The 16,814-nt window shown below is 41.3% G+C and overlaps 1 protein-coding gene across 5 annotated transcripts in view; it reads right to left on the bottom strand.

The window, feature by feature from the left end:
* Positions 1-16,814, bottom strand: part of SUGCT (succinyl-CoA:glutarate-CoA transferase) — a 440,539-nt gene that overhangs the window by 27,826 nt on the left and 395,899 nt on the right. For 3 of the 5 annotated variants that reach the window (XM_087713118.1, XM_087713112.1, XM_087713116.1), the window contains exon 13: positions 13,303-13,366. The exons of 1 other annotated variant lie outside the window; for it this stretch is intronic. In XM_087713118.1, the coding sequence (XP_087569244.1) occupies positions 13,303-13,366 (64 nt within the window). Of the gene's footprint in view, positions 1-7,381; positions 7,422-13,302; positions 13,367-16,814 lie in introns of all 5 variants that reach the window. One more of the 5 variants, XM_087713111.1, reaches the window with a different exon arrangement.

Genomic DNA, 16,814 nt, shown 5'->3' with positions numbered 1-16,814 from the left:
CTTAGAATTAGGATTAGCTTTAGGTTAGGATTAGGTTTAGTAGTAGGATAAGGTTGGAATAGGGCTAGGAGTGGTAGATGACGGCAGCCATAGGGGTCAGGACTTGGCTCTGTAGGAATTGGCGCCCTTTATCCTGTCTTCTGGAGCAGCTCGGGCCAGTCCCAGACATTGGCCCCACAGACTCTCCCCCCCCCCCCCGGATTATGTATCCTGCTCAATCTCAGGGGAAGGAGAAGAACTACCCCCTGACACGGGGGCCATAAATTGCTTGTTGGATCCAGAGGACTTAAGACTGGAAAGCTGCTGTGTACCAATACCAGACCCTTATCCCATGCCCTCTCTGCTTACAGCCACTTTATATGCTACTGACTTTGGACCTGTGGCCTGGGAAGCTCTTCTAGGACTCAGAGTTGGGGAGAAGAGCGGAGCAGCTCACCCTCCATCTGCACACCATTGTCTTACATCGCACTAGCGCAGTGCTCCGCGAATTTTTTAGGAATGTAGTGTGAATGGTATGCTTGGTTGATGTTTGTACCCACTTTTTTAAAAATTCATACTGTTGTATTTTCTGTGTTTAACTTATTTCGTGGGGACTGCATGGGTGAGTGGCTGCGTGTGTATGAGAGGGTTGAGAGTATTGCCTGGTGTCTCCTCCACTGAGTGCCACTGCAGAAGTGGTAGGGGCCCAGACTTACTTCCTGTCCTAGAATGAGTGTTAAGGATTGCCTGCTGGATGGTGCGGGAGCTGTGGGAGGGGTTGTGGGGTCTACGGTAGCGGGGGAGGGCCGGAGCATTACGGTCACTATGGGGAGGGGCAGGTATGACGGGAACTTCAGGGCTGGCCATTACCGGGGAAGGAGGGTTCGCTACATCACAGAGATCCCTCCTTCCAGCCCTGTTAGTTCCACTCCAGGGCCAGGTGGCGAGAATTGTCAGGGCCCTGGTCTCAGGCTGTTGTTGCTAAATGCCAGGTCTATGGTTCCCAAAGCTCCCCTTGTCCGGGACCTAATTTTAGACGAGGGGGCAGACCTGGCATGTATTACTGAGACCTGGCTGGGCCCAGAGGGAGGAGTCCCCCTCACTGAAATGTGCCCAGAAGGTTTTCAGGTGCTTCATCAGCCGCGACCCCAGCGAAGGGGTGGAGGAGTAGCTGTCATCGTCCGAGGGTCTTTAGTTCCTCGTAGGATCCCTGGAGTTTGTCGGGTGTGAGTCCCTGTTGATGAAGCTGGACCTTGGTGGTCAAGTGGGTCTGTTGCTAATGTACCTACCTCCCAACAGCGTTGCAACAGCCCTCCCCTCGTTCCTCGAGTCAGTAGCCGAGTTGGCGGTGGAGTTCCCCAGGCTTATGGTTCTGGGGGATTTCAACCTGCCTACACTTGGTGAACGCTCTGATGGGGTGTAGGAGTTCATGGCTTCCATGACAGCCATGGACTTGACCCAAGTAATTTGAGGTTCGACTCATTCAGCGGGTCACACACTTGACCTTGTATTTCTGTCGGAGCAGTGGAGATGTGATCTAGAGTTGAAGGGCATTAAAACCTTGCCCTTGTCATGGTCTGATCACTTCCTGCTGAGGCTTGACTTTCGGAGGCCTATCCCCCACTGTAGGGAGGAGGAACCGATTAGGTGGTTCCACCCCAGGCGCCTGATGGACCCACTGGGGTTTCAGACGGCGCTTGGAGAAATATCTGACACTATCATCCACAATGCAGTGGAGTCCTTAGTCGCTGCTTGGAATACAGCGGCAGTGGGGGCTCTAAACCGGATTGCGCCTTTGCGACCTCTCCGAGGCGGCGGATCCAGGAGGGCTCCTTGGTTCACCGAGGAACTCCGGGAGATGAAACGCCAAAAGAGATGCCTAGAGCGCCGCTGGAGGGCCAGTAAATCTGAGTCAGACCGAGCACTGATGAGAGCCTTTATTAGAGCCTATCTCGTGGCAATACGGGCAGCGAAATGTTTGCATTTTGCCACCCTTATTGCATCCGCCGAATCGCGCCCAGCCGCCTTGTTTAGAATAACCCGCTGCCTCCTGAAAGGGAGGGATGCGGGTGACCCTCTACAGGGTAGAGCTGAGGAATTTGTTCAGTATTTGACGGATAAAGTCGCTCGGATTCGGACAGAGCTGGACTCCAATTGCACGATACCAGCCGAGGTACTGGGGGAGGGTCTTGAGCATGCTTTATGGATTGAGTTTCAACAGGCTTCTCCTGATGAAGTGGACAAGGCCATGGGAGCGGTGAGTGCCTCCACTTGTATACTGGACCCATGTCCCTCCTGGCTGGTCTCGACCAGCAGGGAGGTGACACGCGGCTGGATCCAGACGATTGTGAACACTTCTCTCCAGGAGGGAATCTTCCCACCCCTCCTAAAGGATGCGGTGGTGAGACCCCTCCTGAAGAAATCATCTTTGGACCCAGCCATTTTGAGCAACTATCATCCAGTCTCCAACCTTCCATTTGTAGGGAAGGTTGTTGAGAAAGTGGTGGCCTCGCAACTCCGACAGTCCTTGGATGAAGCTGATTATGGGTTCTGGATCCCGTTCCAACCGGTACGTTGTCCTGGCGTCATCCACATGGAAGTGTGCAGTGCATGCACACATGTGCACACATGTGTGCAGTGCGAACATGCATTGTACCTGCCACCAATGCCTCCACAAGCCTCCGCGATGCTCCAGCTGCTCAGCGGACCGCCCCACAGGCTCTGTACGCACCACACGTGCATGGAAGCGCTGAAGGCTTTAAAGGCCAGGTAAGGAGTTTAGGCAAGCAGGTGGGCCCTCCAGAGCACCGTACTAAAACGGTACCCGGTGCTCCGGGCAGGCTCCAGTATGCCTGTACCAGAGTGTACCGCCTGCAACCCACAGTATGGCACACAGTATGTATGTGTTTTATTCATATGGTCCACAGTTGGGGAAAAATGAAAAACAAATTTTCTAGATGTCATGGTCATTCAAAATATTACTTGGATGAAGAAAGAAATTTAAAAAAATCAATGCCACTGCACAAAATCATAAGTGGAACAGGATTTTTAAAATAACTAGAGTAAGAAGTAGGAGAAAACATTTCTTTTATTGTTGCATGGGAATGCCTCCGACGGGGCTCTGCCCAGAGACTACCATACTATATGATAACCACTTTTTCAGAGGGACAAAGTGTTTTTGAATCTGTGCTGTCTATATTTATAACAAGAAATAATTAATCTATGTATACAATTTCCAGTCCAATATGGAAAATTTATACTGCTTTAAATATTATATGGCTCCTACTTGGTCAATGATATTCAGGGGAGCAACTATTTCTAAATACAGCTGCTAGAAATTGTTACCTGCCATGAACATTTTCCTTTGCATTTAACTTTAAAGTATGAAGACAAAAGAAAATGCCCTCCCTTTTCTTAGGAAATTCCTCTCTTTGGAAGCCAGACTGGCATTTATGTTTCAGGTTTCAATACTGACATGAACTAGAGCTAGAAACAAACAAACAAACATACATACGTACGTACGTACGTATGTACGTACGTACATATATACATACATATACATACACACATACACACACACCCTTGCACATTAAAATACCACTTTTTCCTTACCTTCTTAAAAAGCTACTGTACATATGGTAAATAGCTTACTTAATTATATTTATTAAATGGAGTACCACTTTATTTTATGAACAATGGTTTATTTTATGAACAGTGAGCTAGATCCAGAAAGCTGCATGAGGAATTCTCTCAACTTGAAGGTAATACTAGTTATTATGTAATAGAAACTAGTAGCTTTATGAAACTGAGAAATATATACATAGTGTCAGAGAAAAATTTCATCCCAGTGTCAACACAAAACTGTCTTGATCGACCATGGTATCCTTCTGCGACGACTGCGGGAGGTGGGGGTGGGAGGCGCTGTTCTACAGTGGTTCTCCTCTTACCTCTTGGACAGGTCGCAGTCGGTGTTAGTCGGGAGGCAGAGATCGACCCCTAGGCCCCTAACGTATGGGGTGCCGCAGGGTTTGGTCCTGTCCCCCCTTCTTTTCAACATCTACATGAAACCGCTGGGTGAGATCATCCGACGGCACGGGATAAAATACCACCAGTATGCGGATGATACACAGTTGTATCTGTCCGCCCCGTGCCAACTCAACGAAGCGATGGATGTGATGAGCCAGGGTCTTGAGGCTGTTAAAGACTGGATGGGGGTTAACAAGCTTGTGCTCAATCCAGAAAAGACCGAGTGGCTGTTGTGTTTCCCTCCCGCGAATTGGCCAAGTGTTCCATCTCTCAGGCTGGGGGGTCAAATTGTACGCCCCTCAGACAGGGTTCGCAACTTGGGAGTCCTCCTGGACCCACAGCTGACTTTCGAACATCATTTGTCAGCTGTGACCAGGGGGGCATTTGCCCAGGTTCGCCTGGTGCACCAGTTGCGTCCCTACCTGAACCGGGAGGCCCTCACAACAGTCACTCGTGCCCTTGTGACCTCTAGGCTGGAATACTGCAATGTGCTCTACATGGGGCTGCCCTTGAAGAGCATTCGGTGACTTCAGCTGGTCCAGAATGCGGCCACGTGAGCGATCGTGGGTGCACCTCGTTTCACCCACGTAACACCCATCCTCCGTGAGCTGCATTGGCTGCCTGTTGATCTCCGGGTGCGATTCAAGGTGCTACTTATCACCTACAAAGCCCTTCATGGTACTGGACCTGGGTACTTGAGAGACCGCCTACTGCCAATTACCTCCACTAGACCGATATGATCGCATAGATTAGGCCTCCTCCGAATTCCATCATCCAGCCAGTGTAGACTGGCAACTACCCGGAGGAGAGCCTTCTCGGTGGCTGCTCTGACCCTCTGGAACGAACTCCCCATGGAGATTCGGACCCTCACCACCCTCCAGTCCTTCCGCGCCGCCCTAAAGATCTGGCTGTCCTGGCTGGCCTGGGGTTAAGATTCTAACCCCACTCGAATTGTGTGAATGTTGTGTTTTTAATAATGATGTATTGTCTTTATGTTAGAAATTGTTTGTCCTTCCCCCCCCCTTTTTTTTGAACTGTGAGCCGCCCTGAGTCCCCCCAGGGAAAAGGGCGGCATACAAATAAAGGGAAAATGAAAAAAAAATGATCCTCAAATAAGGACAGACTATGATGTGACAGGCTTTGTCACATTAGGAGTAACTGCATAAATGTGAGTCAATCTTTTAAAAAAGTGGTGTGCTCTCTCTTCCTATACAGTCTTCTGACAAAGGCTGAATAGCTATTTCCTGGAAATGATCTGGCTGAATTCTTTCACAGAGTAGCTTACTCAGCTCCAGTTCAATATTTTCTTAGTCCATGTTACAAATAAATATGCCAAAAATTCCACTACATTAATTTTTAAGAGTACAGATATAATTTTTTTATCCAAATTTTAACAGAAATATGTATCCAGTTAAAACGCAGTATTTAAAATAGAATAGAATAAAATCGAGTAACAGAGTTGGAAGGGATCTTGGAGGTCTTCTAGTTCAACCTCCTGCTTAGCAGGAAACCTACCAATCGCAACTCCTGCAAATATAAGCCAATGAGAATTTTCTCTGATGAATTAATACAGAGCTGTACTTCTGTATGATAGGTATTGTGGGACTGGGTGAAGCTGCATACCTGCTGTTACAAGACTTCCGGGTTAAAAGTCCATGCGATTCAGCTGCTGGGCCAGTTTGTGGTGCTGCTACATTACTACCAGTGGAGATCCGGAACTGTATTATGCAACTTCCGGTGAAAGAGACTGTGTGGCATAAAGGGGGAAGGGTGGTGATGTCACGCTACTTCTGATAAAAGGGGTTGTGGATAAGGCAGGGGGTGGAGGGTTATGATGTTATAAGCCTCCAAGCCAGGTGAGTTTCAGCCTGCCTTACTGGTGGTTCACTCATGCATGTGCTTCGTGCCTGTGCATCCACATTGGATGCATGTTGTGTATGCAATTCAATGGAAATTGTTCTGTGCATGCACAGAACTCAATAAAAGATGGCAACAGTGGTGACCAGGGAACCGGTTTGGAGGCATGGCCAGCCTGGGCGTGACCCGACAAAAGCGCGAACGTCATAAGCGCGCCGACAACACCGCGGCGCTAAAACCGCGATGTCAAAAGGGCGCCGACAACAGCGCGCCGAAAGAAGCGCGATTTAATTTAAGGTAAGATTTAGGGTTAGGTTTAGGGTTAGGTTTAGGGTTAGGTTTAGGGTTAGGTTTAGGGTTAGGGTTAGGTTTAGGGTTAGGGTTAGGTTTAGGGTTACGTTACAGCGCACTTCTGTCGGCGCGCTTTTGTCGGCGCGCTTTAGGGCTAATTCGTCGCTCATTCGTCACACGGTTTGTCACCGCGCTTTAGACACCGCGGTTTAGTCAGGCGCGCTTTTGTTGTGCGCGCATTTGTGGTGGAACCCAGCCTGGGTTGCTCCCGGTTCTGTGACCCAGGCCAGCATTCCCCTACTGGTTCGGCCAAACCAAGCCAAACTGGTAGGAACCCACCTCTGCTTCCAAGCGAGGGCCCCCTGGATGTGATGTCACAAAGGGGAGGGGCCAAAGGCTCATTAAAAACAGTATATGCTACATACTATTGGCAAGATTTCTAGTGTAGCCATGCTTCACCTTGTTATAACTCTGAACACCAATCGAAAGGATTGGTAGGCAGAAAATGTGAGCAAATGAGATTTATTGAAAACACAGGAATTTGTCACTCTAGTTTGACTTAATTCCAAACATACCTTGTTACTCTGCTAAATTGCTGTTTTTAAAAATATAAACTGGTCCCTGGAGTCCTCCTCCTATATATTCATGTTACAAAAAACAGTAAATCTTCAGTTTTCCTAACGGTAGAACAATGAATTAACTTCAGACAGACAAGATAATCCATTGCCTGAAAAAAAATCCCATCGTGTACCTTCTTTTGGCTCTTTGAACACTTTCTTTAATGCAGTGAGTCTTGATCCAACTGATATTAATAATGAAAAGTATTTCCAGATTTAATAGAGTCTCAAAGATGCCCATTGAATCTGAATGCATGATTCAGGTTATGATCATGAGGTTCACATAAAAATTATAGATAGCACTACATGAAATATAGCAACCACTCATGACACACACATATACCTCACATGGCTTTGCTTATATAGTATCTATGCTTATCCATCCATATTTGGCAGAAAAGATAATGTTTCTACTTTCCTTGTCCCATTCTCCAACTAAAACTTTTATCTTTCTGCTTCAGTATAGGCTTTTGTAGAAGCACATATCATATATAAATTTTCAGAGAATAAAATGATTTATTTTAATTATATTGTACTCTCATATATTATACATTTTAATACAATTTAATAAAACTTAAACTTGATAAAGTTTGGATATAAATGGATATTACCTGTGTCAAAAATTCCATTGATTGCCAGGTCTCCCCACCTCTGTTGATAGCAATAAATAAAAGGGAATATTTTTTCTTTGCTGTTAACTTTGTCTCTTAAGGAGTATCTTCTTTCACAAAGATAATCTGTGAGTTGTATAAAACTTGAAAACATCATGTACTTTTTCTTTTCCCATCTACAAGTTATTTCTATCCAATATTTTTGTCAAAAAGAATTGAACGTTATGTTTTAGTCTGTTTTTCATTTTTATATAATTAAAATGGCAATTTTAAAAAGTGGCAATAAAAGATTGCACTGAAATGACCTTATGCTCATTTTATCAGAATCAATTTTGTAATAATGTATTGGCATTATTTTCCTAGAAGACTGTGGGTAGAACTGTAGTGCCCAGTTTACACTGTTTTGCATGTGACTCCATTGGGGAAAAAATTAAAATAGAATTAAAAGCTACATATAAAATACTTTTTATTTCTTCTAGAATAGAACTAAGACTAATATCACTAAGAAAAGTATGTCCTAGAATTCCACCACTATTTCCAGTAGTGATTTATAAATGGAGGTTGATTGGAAAAAGAATTTACACAGCTATATGAAGCAACTTGTCCTTCAAAATCCCCATATTTAAGGCTTTACAAGTCACCATCAATATTTTTATCTGTAAACATAACAGAAGCCAGTAAAGAATTGTTAACATTAGTGGTAGTGAGATATGTTTCAAATAGGCCATATTGTTTCAAACAAATAAATTGCATTCCCTAATTTTGCATTAATGCTGCATTTCTGTACCTGCTTGACTTCAAAAGAGCAAATTCCCTCCCAAATGAAGACTGATGAAAAGAATTTTAAAACAGAGCAACTAGTGATAAATGCTTGATGTTTATGAAATTAAGATACAGGTAGTCCTTATGACCACAATAGGACACAGAATATTGGCTGTATATTGTGATGGTTGTAAGTCAAACCACCATGTCACTGAACGTAATCTTACAACCATTTTTAAGTATTTGCTTAAGTGTTACATGAATCATGAGATCATAGGTGTGAACCCATTTTCCTAAATGAGTGTTTTTGCCTGCAAACTGATAACAATGCTGGAAACTGGCAAAAGTGGTATGATCACAGCATGTTGCAAACAGCCATAAATGTGAGCTGGTTGCCTGAGGCCCAACATTATTCATATGACTGGAGGTTGGGCAGCACAATATTTTACAACTCTTTTCAAGACTGTCAGCAATAGCAATAGCAGTTAGACTTATATACCGCTTCATAGGGCTTTCAGCCCTCTCTAAGCGGTTTACAGAGTCAGCATATTGCCCCCAACAACAATCTGGGTCCTCATTTCACCCACCTCGGAAGGATGGAAGGCTGAGTCTACCTTGAGCCGGTGAGATTTGAACCGCCGAACTGCAGATAACAGTCAGCTGAATGGCTTGCAGTACTGCACTCTAACCACTGCTCCACTTCGGCTCTTTCAGAACTCCAAATAGTTGTTAAACAAATAGCTGTAAGTTGAGAACTACTTTTAATAGAAGCTTAGATCAGTCATGGGTTCTGGATCCTGTTGCAATGGGGCCCGGCGTCTTCCACATGAATGCACGTGGTGCATATACACACGCACATGGCACAAGCATGCGTCATACATTCCAGCGATGCCTCCACAAGCCTCCGTAACTCTCTAGCTGCTCAGCGGAGCGCAGGCGCTGTATGCACCATATGCATGCATAGAAGCACCAAAGGCTTTAAAGGACAGGTAAGGAGCTCGGGTGGGTGGGTGGGAACGGTACCCGATGCTCTGGGGAGGCTCTGGTATGCCCGTACCGGGGCGTACCGCCTGCAACCCACCACTGGCTTAGATGGAATGTATAGATCAGAAAAGGTGCTACCAAGAAGACCCTGAATAGTTAATAAGCCAAGTCAGAGAAGCTATTCCAATCAAGAAGACTTTCTTTAAAAACTGAAGTCTTTTCCAAACAAAGAAAGCAAAAGGAATTTTGGCATTAAAAAATATAGGAACCCAATAAAAGATTTTTAAAAAAGAAAGACTTCAAGTTTGACAAAAAATAAATAGGCCCTGAGATTGAAAATATAGTTCAATGTAAGGAAATGCAAGGTGATGCATTTTATTCTAAGAACCTAAATGTTGCTTAGACATTAATAGGATCAAAACTAAAAGCTCTGGGGTACAGTGAAACAAAAATGTCAACATAATGTGTTATAAAAAGGGGAAAATCTGTGCTTGGAATCATCTGGAATTGAAAATAAAACTACCAATCCTAATGTTTTTTATATATAATTCTTGGAATACTGCATACATTTCTGATGACCACACATACAAAAACTGAAAACCTGAAAGACGACAAAAGGAGAAATGACATGATAACAGGATTTGAAGTGTTCCTCTACAAAGAGCAACTATAAAGTTTGGGCTTTTTTGCTTAAAGTGAGGTAAGAAAACACATATGAGAAAAATGTAAAATTCCACGGTCTGTTCAATTTTCTCCCATTCCTACAATGTTAAAATCTGAGATTTTTCTATTGTAGAGACATTCAGAATCAATTAAAAAAACCTTCCTTATACATACTGTTCTCATCAGATCTGATGACAGCCACTGATTTAGATTAATTTTTAAAAGGGAATGGGGCAAATTCAAACAGGATTAGATGTCAGGACTTACTTGTCCTGATCGCTATACATCCACTTCCTAAATTATAGCCAGAATACCTTAAATATTTGCTGCTATAGAAAAAGATTAGGGGGAGAGTGGGAAATTTATGACAGCCATAGAACAAAAGAAAAAAAAACCTACAGTAAAAAGATAACCATTGTCAATTATAGCACATAGACAGCTGGATTTACACATAGTGTATCAAAACCAAGCAACACTTAAGGATACTGAATTGCCCTTGTAGTCTAAGAAGTAATTGAGGTAAAATAAGTCAGAATATACCCCAGGAATATAGAAAGGAAATTGGAAATCAACTGCACTAAGAATCTCTCTAAAATTGGCAGGATAACAAAACTATAATTTCTATTATATCTCCCTCTCATTGTTTACCAATTTTCCTATATTTCCCCTCCAATATTGCTGTGGGGAGAATGCTAAAACCAGTTGTTGTATTTCAATAAAAGGTGGTAAGTTGCTAAAAAAATTATATTTGTTGTGAAAAATAGTGAAGTTATTTCTTTAAATACTTCTTTTCTTTACTATATTCTTTTCTATCTTTCAGTTGTTTCCCTTTTCTTCACTTTCTATTTTTATTTCTTTTTGTTTGTATTATATTTTTTAATTGTAATTAATAATAATATTACTATAAAATAAAATAAAATTTGGAAACTAATGCTAATAAATACACCTTGGGAACAAGTTACATAATCCAATTAGCCTTTTATAGACAGAACTCTTTGTTTTAAAGTTGGTCTGCTCTAACCCCAATGGCAAGACATCATCTGATTGGCACCATGAGATGATACAAAATGCATTGTTCAATTGGCCTGTGGGGCTGATTCAACTAGGCTCTTTTTATGCTCCACAGAATCAGTGGGGCTTTCTTCTGAAGAAATTAAAACTATCATTGTCTTCAAATGCAGCCAGTTTATAACATGTTGCATCCATCTAACTTGAATATTAGAAAATTACAAACATATTTCTGATTAATCAGATTCTATTTAAAGAAAAAGAATAGTACATCGGCTCCCTTAAAAGATTTAAAACAGAACTTCCGACTGTCAATATATCTTCCTGGGAGGAACCTATTCCTCTTAGCAGTAGTTAACTCGGCACTGCCTTCTTTTCTTTCTTTTTCCTTCCTGCTTTCCTCTCCTTTCTGTGCGTAAGCTAGTAATGTAATTCAATTATCGAACTAAAGCTAATAGAAAGTAAGACACTGTAACAGTTCACTGTTTCCTCACTTCTGCTCTGCATTATACATTATTTTTCTGTATCTCTAAGTCATCTTACACAAATACAATATATAAACAAAATTACTATTTTCAAGAGATTTCCCTTCTTCCTATGGAAGGGGGGAAAACCGTCCTTTTGATTCAGCCATATTTTAATATTTCATACAAACACACAAGGCCACAATTCATGTAAGGCTCAAGGTAAACCTAAAACAAACATAGATGTCTAAATACATATAGCTTCCTCACTCCCCGATTAGTTCAACTGGCTCCAGGGTAAGCAATTAATTTCAAAAGATCTACTGTAGGATACATGATTTGAGGACTACTATTCATAGATGGTATAACAGAAATATTTGTAAAAAAAGAAAAAAGAAATCATTCATCAAACCTATGCTTATGAATGTTTTTTTTTCAAGTAAAGAGTATTTTTTTCTTATTTATTGGAACTCCCCATAAATCCTACCAGAAGAGGTAGGATTTGAAGATATCTTGCCTCATGTTCCCAGAAATCAAAGACAGGAAATAGAGAATGTTACACACTCACATGAAAAAAAGCTTTAGAAATTATATAACTACTTTGAATATTTCCCTTCTGATAAAACATTCTCCTCCTTCAAACTACCCAAACTGTCCATGTTACCGTCATGTGTCATTTAGAATAACCAAAGCATACAGAGGGACCCTTTACCTGGTCTTTCTCATTTAGAAGCATCCAGGCCAGTAGTAAAAACTTTTACTATAATTTCTGCAGGCATGGCTTGGGGAAGGATACTACAAAATCTCCATTTCCACCACACTCCAGGGGAAGCATACTGCAAAATCCCCATCTCCTCCCCATTCCTGGGGGAAGGATATTGCAAAATCTCCATTCCCACCCCATTCTGGGACCAGCCAGAGGTGGTATTTGCTGGTTCTCTGAACTACTCAAACTTTCCGCTACCAGTTCTCCAGAACCTGCTAAATTTCATCCCTGATCCCTTAATAATGGGAACAATCTAGATAGAAACTCTCATACACCACTACTGTCTGCTTTTCTTAGTTTACATTCTTTTTAAAGTAATCTTTAGATGAGGTAAATGATAACTGATCTGAACACAATTTGATGACTGTTATAAGCAAGATTTAAATGAGCCCTGAGGGATATGTACTCCTTTTGGAGATGTGGCACCTAGGTTTCAAATGTAGTACCAGCTGTCATGACAGATGAATCCCAGATGGATGACTCCTGTCATTCAGAAGATCTTTACAACTTGCAGAGGTACTGAGAAGTTATTTGTGAGATTGGGCTATAGGATACAGATGGGAATATTGCCTCTGCACTAGAATGCAACACATATACATGGGCGGGAGTGAAATTTTCCCAAATGTATGATACTGGGAGACTTCAACTTGTCTAATTTGAGTATTATATTGATCATGCGTCTTGGAGGTCTTTAGTGGAACTGGAATTTGGGGAGGGGGAGCATTGATCCTAGTCTATGATAGTATTTTTCTGGCTAGGTCAAGCAATTAGAACTAGGAGGCACAATATTGCAATTGTTCTCCTTTTTCCTTCAGGGCTGTTTTATGGGCTGCCATGGGATTTAACACTTTCTCCTATGTTAGCCAGCAAAAATACATCGGCATGATTAACTGCTTTTAAGGTGAACTATGCTGAAGGTGGGAAACTGATTTTTTTGTAGAATATGGGATTAATCCAGTTTTAAGTGCCACCCAGAATTGTCTGCACTGTGTCTGCGGCTGTCTCCGAAATCTGAATGCTAGATAGATCTTTAGCTTTGGAAATTACATATATAAACTGGACTCATGCAATATTCTTAATCATATATGATAAAGACCTAGCAGCTTCATTCACTCACTATGCTAATTTAATCTTGATGAATCCAGTGTATCACCAATTAGTTTATTGATTCATGGTTTAATATAGTGTACAAATGCAGCCACAGAATCTCATTGAAGCCCATGCAAAATGTTTTATTTTGGTGAGTAATATCAATCTTAAGAAAATGTGCCAACCTGGAACAGTAATCTTCCCTACTGTTGGATGCTCCATCTCCATCATAAGTTTATTGTGCAGAACCTAAAACATAATAATAAATAAATACAGTGTGATGAGGGTGATTTTAAAAACATTTTAAAGTCAATAATATAGACAATCATTATTACTTATATGTCTAATGACTGTATGGGCACTGCAATACTTGGAACTTTGGGCAAGGGTCATAAATTCCTTTGTTCAACATCATCATAACAACTGCTGAACAAATGGTCATAAGTTGATGACTTCTCATAGAGGATTCTGGAAGAAAATTTCTCAATTGGTTATTTCAAGAATTTTTACTGGTAACATAAAACTGACTTAGCAAGTATATAGTTTAAAGAAAGTGGATAACTAACAGGGCAGACCAGACATTTTCCCCAAATTCACATATTTAATGTGATTAAAATTAAATAGCCACATGTATATCAGTGTTTTCTCAGTTCAGGGCATCCCTGAACAGCTGATTTGCATTCTTGTATTGAATGCCAAACAGGGCTGGAACTAAGTTTTAATAAAATAACAAATTCAGCTATTTTTTTGTGCAATGCAGAAATACTTTCTTTTTTGGATGATGTCCACATTGTAAATGATTTTATAAATAATTCAACTATCTAGTTCCAAATATGGGCAGATGTACATTTTGTATAAATAAAAGCAAAAGATGAGCGTCTTCAATAATATTCAATTGCCAAGGCTTGTCTGAGTTGCTGCCAAGGCCCTTATCTGTTTGTTATGTTTGGCTTTCTGCCACCGAGGTTTTGGTTTCTTGCTAATAAAGTACATTCCAGTTAAGCTTGTCTCGGCATTCGTTACTGGACGGAGGAGGTGGTCAGAACAACAGCCTAATTAGGGAACCACCAAGACCAATCTCACCAACACCAACATTTCAAGCCACTAATACATAGAATGAGAGCAAACCACATTCCCTTCTTGTCCTGATAATGTTACCTAATTTGGTAATGAAACATCTGCCAGAAAGCAACCAAGTTCAGAAAACACCAAAGATTCCACAATTCAATTCTGTGGAGAATATTTACAAATATTCTCATTTATCCAAATAAGAGAGATCTGTATAAGAGAGTATGATATGAAAATGGTGAATATTGATGGTCCATTGTGTCATTATATAATTCTGTTTCCTTTTTTTTAATGTTCAAAGTTGCTGAAGTTTTGTGCTCGCCTAAATAGTGTTATTACATAGTTTCTCTTGTGAGAGGTTGGGTTGTTACTTTGGTAGTAGAACACTTGATTGATGTGGGTAATTTTACAATAGACATGTTCTAATTTGCCATCATTATCTCTGATGGGGAGGATATCCAGGAATGGTAATGTGTTCTTGTTTTCTTTTTCCATAGGGAATTTTATTCCTTTGGCTATATTTATGATTTTGTGTGTGTTCTCTAGTAATCCTTTTTTTATTATGATAAAGGTTTTATCCATGTGCCAGAATGGGTTGCATGCATGGGAATGCTATAGGTGTTACATTACGGTCTCTTCTATTGGTTCTGAAAACAGTAATCCCATGGGTGTTCCTTTGATTTGTTGATATATTTCTCCACCAAACTGAAAAAAGGTGGTTAGGCAAAGGTTATTAAGATCCATGATACTGGGTATTTCAATCCTGGTCAATTTGGTTAGGTCAGGTTGCTGTGTAATAGTACTGTCATAGATTTTTTTGGCTAATTCTGGTTTTATGGATATAAGTGCTGTGTCATCAAATGAAACTATGTTTCATCTTCTATTTCTACATCTTTTATTCCTTGGAGGTACTGCAGTGGTCAATGGATGGAATATTTGCTGTTCTGAATGTCTAAACTTTATTATCAATTTTTAAAGTGATGTCATAGGTTAAGGTCTCTGGTAATGATACAATTGAATTGAGAGGTATGTCTGGCTAGTGTGCTTTGGGGCATCCATAGAAGTATTGAAGGATGAGTCTGTACTGGTCTTCTTTGGTGATTTTACTTTTTTGATAAAGTAACTGGGATTTGTTGAGTTTCTGTATTGGATTGGTGTTCACTGGGTGAACACCAACAACTCACTCTCTCTCCCTCTCTCCCCCCTCTCTCTCTGAGAGAGAGAGAGAGAGAGAGAGAGAGAGAGAGAGAGAGAGAGAGAGAGAGAGAGAGAGAGAGAGAGAGAGAGAGAGAGAATGTGTATCCCTCCTTCCTTCAGCCCAACACTCTCGCTGGCTACGAGTCATTTGATGGGAAACTTGCCTCTTGGAAGGAATGACCCAGCTTAGCTCCCGCTTTTGATCTGCTGCCCAACAACTGAACGGAGAAGCAAAGAGGCAGGAGAGACGAGGCAGGAGAGATGAAGAGGGAACCAAGCCGGCTCATTCCTTTCAAGAGGCAACATTCCCATTGAATGACTTGCTGCCCTAGACTCGAGGACCCTCTGCAGTCCCTCTCATCTGGCCAAGATACCAGAGAGAGTGTTGAGCTGAAGGAAGGAGGGATACTACGCTCATGCTCTCCCTCTCCCTCCCTCTCTCTCTCTCACACAAATGGCAAATCTGAGCAGCCGCTGCTGGGAACCCATCCCATGCCTTCTCCCAACCCCCATACCCCTTCTCTCAGCTACTTTCTGCCTTGTGGACCTAGAACTGATTACTGTCTCCAGGCTGGCTCTTCTCTCCTATTATCGTGAAAGGCATCTCACTAAAACCGCTGCGTGGCAGTTGGAAACTACTGCACAGTGTTTAGTTGCCACATGCGCAGCCATGCACCCGCGCAGCTTAGAGGGAACATTGACAGTGATTAGAATTTTGTCTGCTGATAGGCTGGTGATAGTTTGGTACTTATTTGAGCTTTAGAGAGCTACTCTGTCCTCTGCTTTGAGTTGGTTTTGTTCTTGACTTCTTCTGGTTTGTGGTATGATAGTTTGTTTGATGCTTTCTTGGGTCTCTGTGGTTTTAAATGCTCATTCTAAGGCTGTAAAGAATTCTAGTTGATTAGCATCATCTGTGTTATAGTTCAAGCCTTTCTGTATTCTGCGGTAGATAGTGGGCGGCTGGACATGTTGACCACTCAGTTGATGCTCATCTAGAAACAACAATCCCACACTCTCTAGTTTCATACTAAAATATGAAACAGCCATCAGGCAGATGTTCCACTGCATCAAATGTACACATATTCTAGAAACTGTTAGATAAATAATGTTTTCATTAGTTAGTTATTATTATGAGTAACTGAGATAAAATTGTTCTCTTCATCAAAACAACTTCTGAACTAAAAAAAAATCTAATGTACAGTCAGTTCCTCATAATTTTGTACTCAAATGGACTATTTTCTCATTTTATTGTGAAAAATTTATTGTTGCAAATTTTCTTCTGGAGTATTTCATTAATATTTTCTACTTTATATCTTATACATAGAATCCATTTTTATTCAACTTCATTAAACAAAACTTGGCATCTATATAATTTAGTTTGTTTTTATTGACATACAATATAATGTTCTTTTGTTTATTACTGCTTATTTTA

Source organism: Thamnophis sirtalis, unplaced genomic scaffold (genome assembly GCF_051295495.1).
Source record: "Thamnophis sirtalis isolate CommonGarterSnake01/CBP01778 unplaced genomic scaffold, rThaSir2_p1.2 scaffold_4, whole genome shotgun sequence".
NCBI lineage: Eukaryota > Metazoa > Chordata > Lepidosauria > Squamata > Natricidae > Thamnophis > Thamnophis sirtalis.
Note: the sequence above shows the minus strand (reverse complement) of the source record. Positions and strands in the feature narration are given on the sequence as shown.